This window comes from Symphodus melops (assembly GCF_947650265.1).
Source record: "Symphodus melops genome assembly, chromosome: 1".
Taxonomy (NCBI): Eukaryota; Metazoa; Chordata; class Actinopteri; order Labriformes; family Labridae; genus Symphodus; species Symphodus melops.
Genome location: NC_136691.1, coordinates 42876387 through 42894837, shown reverse-complemented (window position 1 = coordinate 42894837; position 18451 = coordinate 42876387). Strand labels below are relative to the sequence as shown.

Sequence of the window (18451 nt, the reverse complement as noted above, 5' to 3'; positions counted from 1 at the left end):
CCTCAGAGTCCACACTGTTTGGTAAGATCAGAAAACACAAAGTCAACTGAACTTTGGGACACAATAACACCCACCCAAGCACACACACACAGGAAATTCCCGTTAGTCTGGCATGTAATTGCATGCAGTTGACTTGATCAACAGTGATTAAAATGTAACTCTCTGTTACTGGCAGTCAGATTTTTTAGCCAGTTGTGGGTTTTCAGAGCTTGTGCGTCTATTCTCTTTACAGGATGAAGGTGTTTGTGATACTTATGTGTGTGTTTTCTCTTTGCTCGAGGATACAGGCCGACCCCAGATCGTGAGTCAAAATGTTTCTATTCTTCTATTACTTTTTTAAATCTGTGACAAAACACATCAAGTAAATGAAGCAGCTGTTATGTTAAGTTATGTAAAATTATGTTGCCAAACAAGCAGACTGTTGTGGATTATGTTTTGGATATATATATGTGTGTGTGTGTATATATATATATATATATATATATATATATATATATATATATATATATATATATAGTGGATGCACTCTAAATAGCGTGTGTTCAGGAGAATGCAAGTTGTGAAAAAGTGTATTATAATAACAATAATAATAATAATAATAATAATAACATGGGGCTTTCTTTAGCTGTACAGGTAAAAGAAAGCCAAAGTATTGGACAATTAAAACGTTTAACCTTAAGACAGTGTTTGACCAAAAGTCAGAGAATAGCCAAAGTCATGTCTCCTCCCACCTCAGGTATCTCATCACAGCTCCTCTCTCACTGCGTCTGGATGCTGTGGAGACAGTGCTGCTGCAGTTGTTTGGTTTCACACAGGAAGTGAGGGTCTTCTTGTTCCTAAAGACCTCTATGGCTCCAGAACAGGTGATTCTGGCTCAAGAAGTCGTAACCCTCAATGCCCAAAACCACCACCAGGCTGCCGCCAAAATCCGGGTCAGACATCGCAAACAAATTGAAACCGAAAAATAATCACATTTTTTGCTTTGGGGGAGATTTCAAACATCTTTTTCATTCTATAGCTGCACCCAGGTAAACTGGATAAAAAAGCGAACCATGTGATTCTCCACGTCCAATCACCAGAGATCAACCAGCACCTGTCTGTTCCTGTAAGCCGCTCCAATGGCTTCCTGTTCATCCAGACTGACAAACCGCTGTACACCCCACACCAGAGTGGTGAGAACGAGTTAACAACTTATACAACATATTATACACCCGTCATGACCCCCAATGCAGCAGCCTGAATTTAATTAATTTCTGAGGGAAATTTTGGTTTACATTCTGTAATTGAGAGAGATGCTATATAAAGACATGTGCATTGCATTCACCAAAGAAAAATAATTAGACACAATTTTCTAATGAGATCAGCATCATGTATGAGAAGAAATATAATTACGAGATCATGATCTCTATGCTGATAGTGCTGCAGCACCTCCTTGTCAAGCACAATTTGGATATGACCCAACAACATTACATCATGTTGACCCAAAGTAAACAAAACAGACAATGGCCAGGTCATTTTGTGCAAGTAGAAGAATACATTTAAATATTTGGCCCTTTTATGTGTGCATGTGTGTGCGTGGATATAAATGTGGATGCGTGTCTGTCCAGTCAAGGTGAGGGCATTTTCTTTGAACCAGGAGTTAAGGCCAGCAAATCGCAGCGTCTTCTTGACCTTTAAGGTTAGTGTAATTAGCTTTCAGGACTGAATTAGCATGTCACAGATTTTTTTTTACAACATGTTGATATCTGTCATATCAAAACGAATTCAGATCAATGTTCTATTATCCCCACAGGACCCGGATCAGACCACAGTGGACATCGTGGAAATGTTTGATATCAATAATGGAATCCCGTCTATGCAGAACCCCTTCAAGATCCCAATTAAACCAAAGTAAGGACCCTAAAAACAAAGGTGCATCAATTATTCTATACACTGCAAAGTCACCGTCAAAGATGTAAGCACAGGTGATTCCACCTGCTTGGCATTTCTGCCTGTCATACCTATGACTGTGCCATTGTGCAGGCCTAGGCCCTTGTTCTTCCTGATGGGTCAGAAGCACCCCTGCTGTTCCTCTTTTTTGGGCCTTTGACTCTAAAAGATTTTATTTACCACTAGGTCGAAATTCCATGAAGCCTCTGCACCCGATTTCTACTGGAGAGGTGAATGCTCTCTGCCCAGCTTGTGGCTTACAGTTCCGCATGCGTCTCCTTCTTATTCTCAAAGGCAGCCTCCATCATCGAAATGGAACAGTCAGCTCTGCCATGAGGACTGTTCTGGAGGACGTAGATCAGAACACAATGTCTGGCCGTAAAGATGTAATAGTGTTAATCTGTCATTTGCCACTCACCTCCTAATGACAGGATGTAGCTCTCCTTCATGGTGCAGCTCTGAACTTCACTTCCTTTTCTGCCAAAGTGGATCAGCCACTGGGATGTACTGTAACTGGGTGGCCCTGTTTGCTTCCAGCCTGTGGGTCTCCAGTATTTTGACTAGTTTGCACAGAAACCAGTCATGCCCTGTGTCAGTGCTGCCTTGCAACCAGAGAGAATGTGCCTCAAGCTTTGGTTTGAAGAGTTGGCAGGTTTCTTCTGAGCCGTATCATAGGTGAAGGATCCAGGGGCTGGGGTCATTAAAACCTCCTGGTGTGTTAGTGGCCCAAACGAGAGGTTTTACAGGATTCTGAATCTATTGCAAACAGTTGTTTTGCAAAAAATTCCAGTCTTTGGTGGAAAAAAGGGCACAGTGTTTTCTATACGTACAGTACGTACATTTAAAGGAAGCTTTATTTGTTGAATACAATATCTTGTAATTAATATACTTCCCAGATTAGCCAAATATCTGACTAAAGTCCCTGATATGTTTGTACTAAGAATTTAGGAATTGATATACATTGCTGTGATTATTCCAATGTTGGTACAGAATTAGTCAATACGTTTTATTTGTCTTTGAATCCATAGTTTTTGAATGATGTAGAAATCCTGATAGTTCTGTAATTTAATTCTGGTAATTCCAGTTTCTAGTCATGTTGACTTTATTCCAGGATGTTTTAATATTTATGTTTTTCTATATTTGTCTTTATAATGTTGTGTTTCCAGGCAGATAGTAATAGTTGCACAAGTATTGCAATTATTACTCCAGGCGTTCAAAATGTTATCATTTATTGTGTTATGTGATTATAGGTTGGGAATTTGGACCATTGAGGCCTCATACTCAGATGATTTCACCACAACAGCCAGAACAGACTTTGAAGTAAAAGAATATGGTAACCTAACCTGCTTTACAAAATCTCGTCTTTTTAATCAAAATTATGTTAAATGTGAAATATTTACTGTTATTTGACAGTTCTTCCTAGTTTCTCCATCCTCGTAGAACCAGAAGTAAACCACATCAGCTACGGAGAGTTTGCCCGTTTTAACTTCAAGGTTTCTGCCAGGTGAATAAACATGCTGATGTAGTTTACAGAACGTTAAATACTGAGCTAAATATTCAGCTGCGAGTTAAAAAGCTGTGTATCTTCCTCAGGTATCTGCATGGCGCTCCAGTAGCTGGTGGTGAAGTGTTTCTGCGTTATGGCTATGTAGAAGGGAAGAATGCTCCTGTTATCATCCCAAGCTCTGTTTCCAGAGAGAGAGTATGAAAAACTAAGTCACATTTAACACACAACAGACGCAACAAGAACTCAAAAATGTACAACAACCTGAAGCTAGGCCACAAATCAAATGCTTATTTTAGAGTTTTCTTTGTTTTTTTTTGTTTTTTTACAATTTTAGAAAATGTTAATGAAATGCATTACTTTTGCATTACTTTTTGGTTAAGGACTAATATCCAATGTCATATTGTGGTATGGGATGTTTGCTTATCTCCATAGTTACAGCTGGTGTCTTGTGAACGGCACCTCATCTTTGTCCATTTACTATATTCCAGAAGAGAGTCACTAAAATTATTTATGTAGGGTGCCTATTTCCAGCTTAAATTTATTGACATTGTAGAGTCTTTGCTGCCCTTGGTGTGACCTCTGAGGCTACAAAAACGCTGTCCTTTTCAAATGCAGGTTAGGAAAAGAGTCAGAAATGACTGGAGAGACCTCTTAGAATACTTTTATCTCCAATCAATTAGACCTTCTCAATGATATAGAAGGTCTAATAGAAGACCTTCTCAATGATATATATATATATTAGCAAGGGCAGCGTTGAGAGGGTACACCACTGACTTGCTTTATATATAGACAAAAAGTCTACATATAATGTGTGTCTACGTGTAAAATCCTGGCATTGACAGCTCATTTTTAATTAATTAAGTAATTGTGATGTAACTCAATAAGTAATCATAAAATCTGCAATATCCTGTATATAGTTGTACCATTATTGTGTTTTCAGCACATCTTTCTCCTTCAGTTGTCCTCGACAGGTGAGGTGGAAGTGACTGTTAACATGGAGAAGGTCCTGAGCAAACACAACGGACCAAAAGACCTCGACAATCTGGTGGGGAGGTACCTCTACATTACTGTCCTGCTGAAAGAAGACACAGGTATTCATACACACACACACACACACACACACACACACACACACATGCACACACACACATACACACACACACACACACACACATGCACACACACACATACACATACACACATATGCACAAAGACACACAAACAATACACACACATTTTTATGTGTTGTCCTCTCGTTTCTGTCTCTCAGGTGGAATCACGCAGGAAGCAGAATTTTCTGGGGTTAAGTTTGTTAAGTCACCTTACAGACTGAGTCTGGTGTCCACTCCCCCCTTCATCAAACCTGGACTTCCTTTCAACATCCAGGTATGTGTCAGGATGTCACATTATTTTAATAGTAATAGTAACTTTTCATTACAGTTTTGCTGCTCGGACATTGTGCAGTTGGAAGTTTAAATAAAAGTTAGCCAAAAATGGCTATACAGCTACTTACTAGCTGCTATGGGTTTGAATTACAAGACAGCTAACTCAAACTAACTAAGGACTAACTATATTGCCAGCACTGCAGTATACTTATGTTTAAAAATTGTCTATGCTGCCAGTCGAGGGGGCATTTCATAATGATACCCAGGTAGCAAGGGCTTTTACACTATAGCAAACCAATCTGGATAAATGCTTGTAGACTAACCTCTGCACATGATCTATACCGTCAAATCTCAATCTGTCATCAGGATGCATTGGGGGTTGTTCACACCTGACATTGACGATATCCTCTACTTATTAGATCACCCAAGAGGGATGTTAATGCAAGGTGTAAATACCATTAACTTGTCTTGGCTATTTATTCTGAAATACAGCTGGATGCTGTGGGCATTGAGTGCTTATGCTAGATATTATTTTTTACATACATAATAGGAACACCTTTCAGCCACTGAAGAAAGTCGGCCCAATAATAAACTTGGGATCCAATAGTAACACACTGATTTAACAATTCATCTGCAGGTGCTGGTGAAAGATCACCTGGACAAACCAGTGAACCGGGTAATGGTTCATATGGTGGAGAGGCAACTGTTCAAACAGGGGGGAGAGAGTGAGGCGCTCTCCTGTCCTGACAGGGCCAGCAGCCAATCAGACGGCCTCGCTGTCTTCATCTGTAACATACCAAGAGAAGCAAATAGAGTAGTATTTGAGGTATGAAGGCGGAGGAGGAGGAGGAGGAGGAGGAGGTGTTTTTCATCCTGTTTTTGTACTTTATGTTTATGTGTTTGTGTCTCTTCTTTATTTTTGCCCAGTTATTTCCATGTTGGTAGTTTACCTTTGTAGTTGGCTTTTTGTTTATTTGTTGTTGTGTCATTTTGTAGCCACAGTATTGTACTGTTATTGTTCACGGTTGTTTACCCAAAAGGCTGTTGTTTACAAGTTGTCTATCTTTTGGTTTATACTTATATAAGTGTGTCTTTATCGTTTTCAAAATGGAACAGTTTGCTTGTATAATGTTTTTTTGTGTTGATTTTTACATTTTTAATTTTTGTTTTTATGTTTTAAGCGTTTTTTTCACCTTTTAAATTGTTTATTTAATTTGTAATGTTTACATGTTATCAACTTTTAGATGTTGTCTTTTGCTCTTATCGTTCCCTGTTGCAGTTAATTTATTAATGTTTACTTATTACTGTTTACTTTTGGTGACACAGTTTGCGACTGCAGACCCTGCCCTCCCAGCAGCCAGCCAGGCCAGTCTGAGACTGGAGGCTGCAGCCTATCGCTCCCCAAATAGGCGTTACCTTTATATAGACCCACCACTTCCTGGCAATGGCCTGGAAGTGGGACAATTTGCAAACATCGAGGTGTACTCAGCTACTCCCTCCTTTGTGCCTGTCAAAGCTATCAGCTACCTGGTAAGGAAACAGAGCTGAAGATGCGTGTTGTCAAAGTTTGTCCTGTTTCCATAGTAACTCATGAGATCACTCTTCCCTCAGGTAATCTCCAAAGGCAAAGTGGTGACATTTGGCAGTCAGAAGTTTGTATCTGGCAGCGATAGCAGACAGCAACTTCGTTTTGAGGTGACATCCTCCATGGTCCCATCTATCAGGCTGCTGGTCTACTACATCCTGTTTGGAGAGGGGACGTCTGAGCTGGTGGCCGACTCTGTCTGGTTAGATGTAAAAGACAAGTGTGTCAATGGACTCCAGGTAAAACGAGGACTGTATCAGCAATGATACCAGACACTGTAAGACTCAGATGCAAGTTCCTTTTGCCAATTACTGGCAAAAGTAAGATCCAGATGTTCACAAGCGAAAAGGATCTGTGCAGTGAGCATTTCATGATCAAACATATCCCATAGTTTAAAAAAAATAAAATTTAAATCAAGTTTAAGTTAGTGATGTTAACCAGGAATGAAAAAACAAAAAAACACATTTGTGTCTGTCTGTGAACAATTCTTCACAGATGAAGTAGACTCAGTGCTGCAGCTGATATCTGCATGATATATTGCAGGGAAATTAGTCAGTAAGTAGGGTAAAATGTATGTATTAGGTATTTTCACACCTCCAGTTGGTAGCTTCTGCAGGCAACTGTTAAACAGACTGTAGTAACCCTAACCCTGTAATCTAATTCCAAAGGGGCAAAATATTATATCTTGAATGAACTGTATCTGAAAAGTCCTTCAAAATGTCTTGTTATTGCAGCTACCAAGCTAAGTATCTTTTCTAAGTATCTGGCATCACATAAAGGAGCCCTGCAGAGATGAACATTTGTGTTAAAATAAAATGTGTCCTTCTAACCAGACACTGCAATTACATTGTTTCACTGACAGAAACAACAATCCTACCTTGAGAGCCACAGGAGTTGGTGTTCAACGATTGTCTTGATTAGTTATTTCTTGTTGGTATTAATGTGCGCTACGTGAATATTACAAATAAATCTAGAAAGCAATTCAAATTAAAAAAAGAGCTTTATTTGTCCCCTGGGGGCAATTCAAGGAATGAAGAGATTGATTCTGAATAAGAGGTATTACTTTTTACTAAAAAAGTCACCTCAGTAAGAATTCTGTCTGTAATGTAATTGACACTTAAAAGAAGAATCTCAGCCTCTCAGTAAGAAAAAACCCATCCACTTCTATTGGCTGTGCTTTAGGGGCATTTAGTCTTAAATGTTCAGTTCAATTCATAACAGCCTGTTTGTCGCTGCTAGATAAATCAATCTGGACCAGCTCCTAACCTTTTGCACCCATTTGTTTTGTTTGTTTTTTAAACAACAGGGCTCTTGTTTTGTAAGTTCATTAGTTCTATGTGAACCCGAGTCCCTTTGTAGGTGGATAGATACCTGATTCATTTTAGTGATTTGGATTTCCCTTGGTAAAACCTAAACCAAAATAATAGATGGATTCACAATAAGTAATTACAGAAATAGATTCTACAATGTGTAGTGGATGTATCTGCATAAGATGTATTTGGAAAATAGTACTTTTGGTATTACAGATGTGTGTGTGTGTGTGTGTGTGTTTGTGTGTGTGTGTGTTTGCGTGTGCGTGTGTGGGTTTAGACTGACCTGTCATTTAGCGGTGGTGTCTTCGCACCAAAAGATCCTCTTCCGCTACACATCCGGACTAATCAGGACGGTTTGGTGGCTCTCTCTGCGATAGACTCCACCCTCTTCACCCTACGTCCCAACTTTAGGGACCCTGTCACCATGGTAACTTCTCAGACCATACCAAGGACTTTTCTTTTGTCACTATTTTCTCTATAGGTTACAAAAAAAGCTGTGAACTAATGAACAAACAGGAAGTATGATTGTCCGCAGGTTCTTCGCCACATAGAAGAGAGCGACCAGGGCTGTGGAGGAGGCGGAGGTATCGACAGTGCAGACGTTTTCCGATTGGCTGGCCTCACATTCATCACCAACGCTAACGCCAGACCATCATCAGGCAGTATGTCAGTCTATCAATCAAGCATACACTGGATCAGTGAATATTCATATACTTGAAGGGTTTAATACTCAAAGGTTTTGAAGTTGAATGTGTTTGTTTGCAGATGCAGTGTGCACTGCAGCTGTGCGACCAAAGCGAGCTCTGTCTGAGGAGGAAAAGATTAACAAAAGTAGGACTCCACCAGAGAAACTTTTATTTCCCTTCTCTGTTTTAAGTTGTTTCTGATTCATTTTAAAAAAAGACCGACATTCACATTGTTTTGACTTCACAATTAAAACCGATAGCAGGTAGATAACAAGTCTGTGTTGTTGTATGTTCAGTCCAGAGTTACGGTTCACTGAAGAGCTGCTGTGAACAGGGGATGAAGTTCATCCCAAGGGCTGTCACCTGCAAGCAGTTGGCTGAGCAGAGGGTCAAGAAACACCTTCGCTGCAGACAGATCTTCAGATCCTGCTGTGACTTCCTCCAGCAGCACTTTGACCAGTATGCGTCCCATAATGTCATCCTGGGACGCAACGGTCAGTCTGGACTCATCACATCACAAAGCAAAACACACAGTTTACTGATTTTGCAACGTATAACGTCTGCATAACGACAAAAAGACATGATCACTTTGCATAAATCAGCTGTTCAACAGCTCTAACGTTCGGATGTGGGAACAACATGCATGCATGTGGGCAGCAGTTAAATCCTAAAGCTTAATAACAAACTAGAACAAATACAAATAAGCCATACATTTATGTATTATGATTATGTTTTGTGTAATAATAAGCCAACAGCTGAGAAAATCTCTGTTGCAGACATGTATCGTTTTAATATGTTGTACATTCACAGATATTTCTTACAATGTGTTTCATAAATAAAACAGACATCTTACAGAACTTTATCAGAGGAAGCTCAACAATTCAGGATTTGATTCTGCCCTCGGTTGCATTTTGTCCACTCTTATTCTTTATCCATTATTGCTGTTTGTGTTGTTCTACAATTCTATGATTTATTTAACAGAAACTTTTATCCAAAGCAAAAAACATCAGAGAGCAAGAACAACACTTATACGACCTTTCTTTTATATAGACTGACTCAAATTGTTTTCGTATGTGTGTGTACACAGAAATGGGTGCAAACTTTGACCTGGCTCCTTCTCTTGTGCGGAGCTTTTTCCCGGAGAGCTGGATGTGGGAGGTGCAGCGCATCAGGTGACACAATTCAGACACACACGAGTCTGCCTGACTGTTTGGACAGACAGATTAAAAACAAAACAAGTGGTGAAAAGTATCTAGGTAGGCATATAGTAAATCAACTGTACATTTTTTATAATATTGAGATATTGACTTTAGCTGAGTGTTTAAATTTTTTTCTGCTTCACATTTGTGCTCTTAAACAATGTAAAGGCACAACTGTAAACTGACTTTGTGTTTATTTTGGCAAGCCCTGCTGAAAAAACGATATGCCAAGTGTCTTAAAGATCTTTATCGGTTTGTCATGTTTTGAGTGAAAGAAAGAGTCTGTCTTTAGTGCTAATGTGATCATGTGACATTTTTATATAACAAAAAAGTTAAATAACATAAAGAGCAGGACTTTGTAACAACGGCAAAATAGAAATATCATTTTGAGAGGCAGAAACCTTTACGCGAAACCACACTCGTGATGAGCAGCCGTCTGCTGTGTCTGGATGGCCCGAGAGAGTGTGATAGAGAGAGAGACAAATATAAGAGAGGCAAACCTGTACTCATTTTTGTGTATGGTATTTGAATTTATATTTGACATATTTTGAGCATTTGGAAAAGGATGAGACTTTCTTATCTGATTTGTCCATTTTCAGTTCAGGCACATTATCTGCCATAAGGACTCTACCAGACACTCTAACCACCTGGGAGATCAGGGCCATTGGCATGTTTAACAATGGTAAGATTCTTTACTTCCTTCTTTACATCCCTGCCTCTTTCTGACTGGTCAATTTAAATGGCAGCTTTTCAACTGATAAAATACAAGAAATGCGTCGGGAGAGCTCTGATTTTTAACATTGTGTGATTTCCATCCACCGTGATTATTGAGGTTTGCTTTGTGTTGAGTTGCACAACGTTTGCCTTGCACACCTTGTAGACAATACTGTATCGATTGGGCCAATCTTTGTGATACAAACCTGAACACATTTTTATCTTTATTGTTGCTACCATGGGTGCCTGTCATCCAGGACAGCTGTGATTTTATGTGTATCCACCCTCTTTTCCTAGTTTTGTAACTTCTGGCTCCAGAAACCAAATAACTGCCAAAACGTCAAACTGGAGGCTTTATGTATAACTGCAGTTTACTCTTTACTCTACACAGTCCATAATTTGAACTGGACTCATTGATTTGTGTATCCTCCAGGTATGTGTGTTGCAGAGCCGGTCCGTGTACCGGTCAGTCTGCCACTCAGTGTGAACATCCCGCTGCCCTATCAGGTGGTAAGAGGAGAACAGCTGGACCTAAAAGGCTCCGTGTACAACCAGGAGACCGAAAGCATCGAGGTATCAGCTGTAGACTTCATAAAAAGATAGATGACAAATAACAACTCCCCCTATCTATTGAGTGACTCCGACACAAACACCCTGCCAACTTCATGTTAACAGATGGGACATGGGTCAAATTAACATCTAAACACACATACATAATATTTTTCTCAAATATAGTTTTGTGTCTTTACTGTTAGGTCTTACGTTCTGATTTCTGAGGTGTTGAAACAATAACTGTTGAATCACATTTTTGATGTTTTTTATTCTCAGTACTGTGTGACACTGACGGCCGGCCCTGCGCTGTGCCTGCTGCAGTCACAGCCAGCTGCTGAGGGGGGAGGGCTACACTCGACGGCCTGCTCTTGGAGCCTGTTGTCTGCAGGGGGTGTCGGGGCAGTGACCTTCACCGTGCTGGGCCTAGAGGCCGGAGAGCACACCCTGACTTTCACCCTGAAGACACGCAGAGGACAGAAAGACATCCTGGAGAAGAAGCTACGAGTGGTGGTACGTGGATGAATGATAATAAAAAAAAGACGTCAAAAGTCAAAACTGTAGATTCACAAAATCATATAACCATCACATATACTTTCACAAGTATATTAAAAGGTGCTGACTGTGGACTGGCTGACACGGAAACCTTTATTGCATCCTTTCTCATTTTCAATCTTTATTATCTTTTTGTTATACAAGTTTTTATTAATATTGGCATCGTTTACAAGAAAAACGCAAACAAAACAAATAATATTGAAGTTTTTAAGAGTCTGGAATGAGAAGTTAAGAAGAAAAGAACAAAACAAAAGAAACAACTCTACTAAACACAAATACACAGAAATAGAAGGAATTCTAGCAGACAGCCCTTCATGAAAAACATATATACATTAAGTACCTATATACACATGTGTACATAGAGTCCCTACAAACGTTACGTTATTAAACTATACTTGTAGTGCACTTGATAGTATTGATATTATCTACCTTTTTTGTAAAATTAAGTTTCATACATTTTTGGAAAGAGTGGAAGAAGGGGACAGTGTTAAAGATTTTGTAAACATAAACCAGGAAATTGCCCTTGTGTTTTCTAGCCTGAAGGATTGAGGAAAGAAAGCTTTTCTGGAGGGAGACTGGACCCACGGGGACTCTACGGTACTCTTGCGATCTAATTAATCAACATTTTGTATTAATCTTTATGTCCCATGATGTTAATGAAGCTATGCTGCTGTGAAAGGCCAGTCACTCTGTTCTCTGTTGCTGTAGGCTCAGAGAAGAGAACCGTGGAGCTGAAGAACACAGTGCCAGCCAACATAGTTCCCAACACAGCTGTGGAGCGGATGCTAACCCTCAATGGTAAGACGTGTTCAGGTATGCTGTGGTGCTAAGCTACCGAGCTACAGCTTGGAAACACATGTGAGAGTCACATCGTAAAGTGGATTCTTACTGTGGTTGTCAAAACAAAGTGATTCAAAGATGTGTGTAAAAGTAAATCCATACAGTCAATCACTGTGAATGCAGTCTCTGCTGTGGTGCTTTACTTAAGGACATGCTAGTTCAAAGCTAAACTTAAGTAAACACATCTGTGTTGAGCTAAACTAAACCTAAACTTTAAACCTGCTTCATTATCCCCCTGTGGTTTGGAAGGGACTTATTTGAGATGTGTTTGTTGGACCAGGTGAGGTTATCAGTGACTTCCTGTCAGTGGTACACAGCCCTGAAGGTCTCAGACAGTTCGTCAACGTACCAGCAGGGTCAGCAGAGGCAGAGCTTGGTGGACTACTTCCCCTAATCCAGGTGTATCATTACCTGGAGACAACAAGCCGCTGGGATGTCCTGGGAGCAGACATCCGGAAGAACTCTGAAGATCTAACACAGAAGATCAAAGAGGGTGAGGAGACACGAGACATTTCACCCAAGAAGATGAGGCTGATTCATTGCTTTTGACCCATTGTGTGTGTGTGTGTGTGTGTGTGTGTGTGTGTGTGTGTGTGTGTGTGTGGGTGTGTGTGTGTGTGTGTGTGTGTGTGTGTAGGACTGGTCAGTATCAGTTCATTCCGAGGTGAAGATTCCAGCTACAGCATGTGGATTAAGAGAGAACACAGCACCTGGTCAGAACACACACACACACACACACACACACACACACACACACACACACACACACACACACACACCAAAAGCAAAAATGTCAGCTCGTTAGCTTTCAAACATCCTCCTAGGGCAGGCAAAGATGAACATTTATTTGAGTAGGAAGAGAATTTTGGAGGAATCCTTTAAGGCTATTGCAACACTTTTTTCAGTAAAAATGTTGAAGTCTTCATTATTGTGTATGGTTTTATAGAGCTAACTAGACCTTTTAGAATTTCACTTTTGATCTGGGCTCTACAGGGTGCTCTGCTCTGTAGAGGACCATCAGTTAGTCAATAGAGACATGAATCTGTTTATTTGTACTGTATTGTTAAAACAAAGATGTAACATGGTTTGGTACTTAATCAGGCTTTGTTTCTGTCTCTCAGGCTCACTGCTCTGGTGCTGAAGACCCTGTCTATGGTGGACCCAGTGGTCTCAGTGGACCATCAGTCTCTGTCAGACTCTGTGTCGTGGTTGATCCGCAGCACACAGCAGGCGGACGGATCCTTCGTCGACATGTCTTACTTCAGACCAAACAAAGTCCTGGTCTGCATGACTTCCTCTTCTTCCTCTCTTTATTACATCTTTTCAGGACAGATCTCATCCAAAAGGAGAGACTTCATGTTCTGCATTCTGATTTGCTGCAGGCTGAGGGGACAAATGCCATAGACAGATCAGTGTACCTGACGTCCTTCGTGCTGATCGGGTTACACCGAGCGACGAGGATCCAAGACCCCATTCTGCAGCTCCAAGTGAGAACACATCTACTCCTCTTCCTCACCTCCCTCCTCCTTTTAATGATGTCTTTTTTCACTTCTCTTTATCCTGTAACCTCCTCATCCACCTTCTGCTCCTGTATTGAGCATATATCCTGTAATGTATTTATTATCTTTCATCCTCCTCCACCTTTTTCTTTCTCATATCATCTTTTCACCTGTTGTTCATTTATCTTCCATCTACTGTGACCACTTTATTCTTCCCTACTCCTGCCATCTTTTTATCCACCTTAACTTATCTGTTTTTTTCTTCTCCACTTTTATTTTTAGTATTTCCTTCACCAATACAATTCTCACCTTTTGTTTGAATGTCTCCATCTTTCCTATCCTCTCACCCTTGTCCCTTAGTTCCATGATGACAGCATGAGATCTGCCGCCAATTACATTTCCCAGCATGCCTCAGGTGTGAAGAGTGTGTATGTGCGTGCAGTGGCGACATACGCACTGACCCTTCATGACCCCAACAGTTTGACAGCGTCCTCCCTGCTGGGCAGTTTGGAGACCTTGGCCCAACAGAAAGGTGCACTCTTTTTATCTGCAGACACAGTCAGGGTTCAGTCTGTTTTAAAATAAATCAATCAAGTTTTGATTTGGTCATGTTGGAGGAAATGAATTACACTTGCATATATAGACTGGTACAATTATTTACAAAACATATCACTCTTTTAAATTTCAGTTTAAGCAATTGTCAATTTTGTGAGAAGAAGTCTGTGAAAAATGTTCAAGCTTGATCAAGTTTAGAAAGTCTTTGATGTTATGACTCCATTTTTTAATGACCTTAAAAAAACTAGTCATTATAAATATACCTACAGTATGTTCTGGTTTTAGGTTCACCAGTAAGCCCATTAGAGTTAGAAAAAGTTATTACTCTTTTTCTCCACAGTTTGTGCTTCAGACTCAATGAGGATATTAATGATTTTCAGCTTAAAGGGAGGATAAGAAGTCAGAAGATTATATTGATACTGCCCATTATTTAACTAAAAAAGCGTGCACCGCTTGTTTGTGTGTGTCCATGTGTGTCTTTAGGTAACCCTGCTGTGCTCAGGTACTGGCAGGAATCCAACGTGACAGCTGATTGGCTGAAACCTGACCAATCAAGCGGTCTTACAGTGGAGACGACAGCGTATGTCCTGCTGACTGTGCTGCTCAAGGTGCTGTTTTCTGCGTTACTTGTTTGACAGGCGTCATTGTTTTAAGTTAGGTCAACACATTTATTTTTCCTTTATAGAGGTGTGCCACAGGGTTCAGTCTTGGGTCCCATGCTTTCCATTGTTTGTATCAATTACATAGTTTCATCTCTGAATGTTTTTCATGCCCATTTCTATGTAGATAAAACTATTTTGCACTGATTGCAGATTATGTACCATAAACCACCAAAACATTGTAATTTGATTTGATATCTATTCAAGAATGTCTTACATAACTTCATGAAATTAAAAAAATATTTCATGCTGATCTCTAGAGTCACACATATTTGATATGAGAGTGTACACATATCTCCTATAAATGGCTCAGAAAGAGAGAGAGAGAGTTAGAGAGAATAATTCCTGGTGCTTTTTTATGATGAAAAAAAAGCCTATGGGAAATTAACCTATGGGTCTGGATTAAAGTACAAATTAAGTACAAGTATCTTTGCATGTGGCTCAGTGTGGAAATTCGTGTACCCAAGTTGTGACAGAAAGTTGACTTTTTGCACAAAAAACAAATAATTACAGCTGTATTATTTAGAGACATGCAGCAGCTTCAACTCTAAACCCTCTGGTTGAATTGAACTGACTTGAAGTTCACAGCAAGTGAGCAGGCAGGGTTGATGATGTTTATATCAAGTGACTGAGTGATCATTGCTATCTTTATGGACCTGATGAAGCTTCTCATACTCTTTACTGCTCGCCAATGTGTTCTTTTTTTAACTTGTTTGTTGATACTGTGAACACAGTACAATTACAATTACCATATAAAGGCACTTTATTGACACTTAAAATTTTCTGCAACAGTGCCACAATTAATATATCAATGCTCGTTTGAGAGGAAGTTAGTATTGCTTTTAACAGGAAGTTATGTGATAAACCAGTTTTATAAATTCATAGCAGTCCTGCAATTAACTTTGACAAGAAAAATATATGAGAAAGACCAAGGAGTTGTAGGACACGGAACCTTTGGAGTTAGTGCATTCAAATGAAGGATTTTCTTGGCCTGTGGAGCATGGAACCAAGGGCACCATTAGTTGAAGCCTGGATGTAGGTTTGACTGAGGCTGGAGTCCAGATTTGTAAAAATAAAAAATTATTGATTGTCTAACTGCTATACCATGTATTGTTGTGTGTTAAAGGGGAGAATCCAATATGCCAACCCCATCCTTTCCTGGTTGACTCAGGATCAGCACTACGGAGAGGGTTTCTACTCTATACAGGTACACATACACACAAACCTCTGTTTGTGAGTTCTTCTTTGTCTGACTCTTTCTCCCTCTCTCACTTTGACTATAACTCCTTCTGTATGTGTGTTTCTATCTCGGGCTGCCTGTCTTGAATTTTCTCTGGCTGCCCGCTTGTCTTTCTTTCGTCCTATGTGTCTGTTCCTCTTTCTGCCTGTTTGCTTCTATAGATCTTTGCCTGTTTGTCTTTCTAGCTACTTCTTTGCCTGTCTTTTTCTGTCCTTGCTTGCCTCCCTCTGTCTTTACCTGTCCTTCCCTCTCTATCTCCCTCTCTTTACCTGACTGTGTTTATTTCTGCTTCTATTTTTTCTCCCCCTGTCTGTTTCCCTCTCTCTCCTCCTGTCTGTCTGTCTGTCTGTCTGTCTGTCTGTCTGTCTGTCTGTCTGTCTGTCTGTCTGTCTGTCTGTCTGTCTGTCTGTCTGTCTGTCTGTCTGTCTGTCTGTCTGTCTGTCTGTCTGTCTGTCTGTCTCTCTCTCTCTACTTGTTTCTCCCTGTCTCCCTATTTTCATTGTCTCTCTGTCTTCCTCTCTGTCTTACTCTCAACCTGTCTGTCTCCTTGCCTGACTTGTCTCTCTCTGCCTGTCTGTCTCTCAGGACACAGCCTTGACTCTGGAGGCGGTCACAGAGTATAGCAGAGTCATCCCTCGAGCCATCCTCAATCAGGACATCAACATTCGCTTTGGCAGGGCTGGTGAGCTGAGAAGAGTCACGCTCAGCCAGAGTCGTCCTGTGGCCACACCCATCCAGGTGAGACAGGTGCAGGACAGTAAGAGATACAGACAGGTGCAGAGGAGGACGGCAGATCCAGTCGCTGATCCGATCTTTTATATACCTGTTTTTTTTTTTGTTTTATCTCCCAGGTGAAGAAGGATGAAATCATCAAAGTGTCGACGGGTTATGGGAGGGGTGTGTCCAACGTAAAGGTGGGTGTGGTTTAGTCCTGCCGCTGATTAAGTTCACTGGGCCTTTAAATTTCCCAGAATGCCCTTCAACTTTGTTGTGTTTTCAGCTGAAGACAGTTTTCTACGAGACTACAGCGTCCTCAGAGAAATGTAACTTTGACCTAACAATAGAGGTGACAGGCCGAGGCAACCGTAAGCATTCAAACAAAACTTTATTGTCATTACACATGGTGAACAGTGACACTCAGTCTAAATTCTAATTCTAAAATCTGTTCCATTAATATGAGGAGAAAATGATACACTATTGTTTCTTTTAAACAGACTCGTAACTTGTCTGTCTACTACCAGTGTAAATGTCTTCTTCTCCTCCTTAGGTCCTACTACAAGTGCCCCTCACCTGGTCGCCTGTGCAAAGTAAAAGACAAAACACCCCAAACATCACAATTTTTACTTTTTACAAGATTTAAATCAGTAATATTTTTTTAAATTTCATTTCTTTTAAAATTAAGATTTTCTACACTATCTGAAGGCGATTTCACAAGAAAACATTAACTTGTAAAAAAAAGTGTTGAGTCAATATTACGACTATAAAGTTGTCCTCTTAAATTTGATTTCCTATTTAAAAAAAAAATGCTATTACTTAAGTATAGACACCACAATATTTGTGAGCACTTCAAAAAATGTACTTATTTCAAACAAACAACGTTTTTGAGATTAGTAGAGATGAGATCAAACCATATTTATTGATAGGTGACACAAGTTACAGTAAGTCACGTATTATACAATCACTATAATTTAAGATAGCCTAGATATAAAAAGTTTTCAAAATGTTCTTGTGTGTGTGTGTGTGTGTGTGTGTGTGCGTGTGTGTGTGTGTCAGGTATAAACCCCCTCCTAACGAGGTAACTACAGAGTCCTCTCTGACGGTGATGAAGATTCAGTTACCAACAGGTGTGGAAGCGAACCTGGAGGACCTGAGACAGGTTATATTAACATTTTAACATTATGTCTCCTCACATTAATACATCATTTCCTGAATACAGTGATAATTTTTGAATGGATCTTGTCTCTGTGTCATTTTGTATCACTGTAGTTCATTTTGGTACAATAATCTGTTCATGTTGAACTAAAATGTTGTTTTGCAGTTCAAAGATGGAGCCGAGCCGACCATCTCGCACTATGAACTGCAAGGAAATACTGTGGTCATTCAGTTGGAAGCTGTGAGTAACATAAACACTAACACTTAAATATACACCTTTTGAGCCTGAAATCTATCAATCGGATGTGCACAATGTCAGGTTTTCTATAATATAATAATTTAATAAAGCTATTTTCATGTTGCT

The 18451-nt window shown here is 40.0% G+C and overlaps 1 protein-coding gene across 2 annotated transcripts in view; it reads left to right on the top strand.

The window, feature by feature from the left end:
• Nucleotides 1–201: 201 nt before the first annotated feature.
• c5 (complement component 5) overlaps nt 202–18451 on the top strand; it is a 57290-nt gene continuing 39040 nt past the window's right edge. For both annotated transcript variants that reach the window (XM_079338181.1, XM_079338180.1), the window contains exons 1-36: nt 202–301; nt 737–932; nt 1019–1172; nt 1608–1678; nt 1793–1890; nt 3180–3262; nt 3343–3433; nt 3523–3631; nt 4395–4527; nt 4707–4822; nt 5459–5647; nt 6148–6351; nt 6433–6645; nt 7997–8146; nt 8255–8381; nt 8485–8550; nt 8702–8899; nt 9493–9577; nt 10204–10286; nt 10752–10891; nt 11147–11380; nt 11959–12019; nt 12131–12220; nt 12543–12755; nt 12900–12975; nt 13384–13543; nt 13645–13749; nt 14122–14293; nt 14800–14924; nt 16102–16182; nt 16801–16953; nt 17067–17129; nt 17216–17300; nt 17483–17522; nt 17989–18091; nt 18254–18328. In XM_079338181.1, the coding sequence (XP_079194307.1) occupies nt 234–301; nt 737–932; nt 1019–1172; nt 1608–1678; nt 1793–1890; nt 3180–3262; nt 3343–3433; nt 3523–3631; nt 4395–4527; nt 4707–4822; nt 5459–5647; nt 6148–6351; nt 6433–6645; nt 7997–8146; nt 8255–8381; nt 8485–8550; nt 8702–8899; nt 9493–9577; nt 10204–10286; nt 10752–10891; nt 11147–11380; nt 11959–12019; nt 12131–12220; nt 12543–12755; nt 12900–12975; nt 13384–13543; nt 13645–13749; nt 14122–14293; nt 14800–14924; nt 16102–16182; nt 16801–16953; nt 17067–17129; nt 17216–17300; nt 17483–17522; nt 17989–18091; nt 18254–18328 (4410 nt within the window). In that variant the 5' untranslated portion in view covers nt 202–233. The remainder of the gene's footprint in view (nt 302–736; nt 933–1018; nt 1173–1607; nt 1679–1792; nt 1891–3179; nt 3263–3342; nt 3434–3522; nt 3632–4394; nt 4528–4706; nt 4823–5458; nt 5648–6147; nt 6352–6432; nt 6646–7996; nt 8147–8254; nt 8382–8484; nt 8551–8701; nt 8900–9492; nt 9578–10203; nt 10287–10751; nt 10892–11146; nt 11381–11958; nt 12020–12130; nt 12221–12542; nt 12756–12899; nt 12976–13383; nt 13544–13644; nt 13750–14121; nt 14294–14799; nt 14925–16101; nt 16183–16800; nt 16954–17066; nt 17130–17215; nt 17301–17482; nt 17523–17988; nt 18092–18253; nt 18329–18451) is intronic.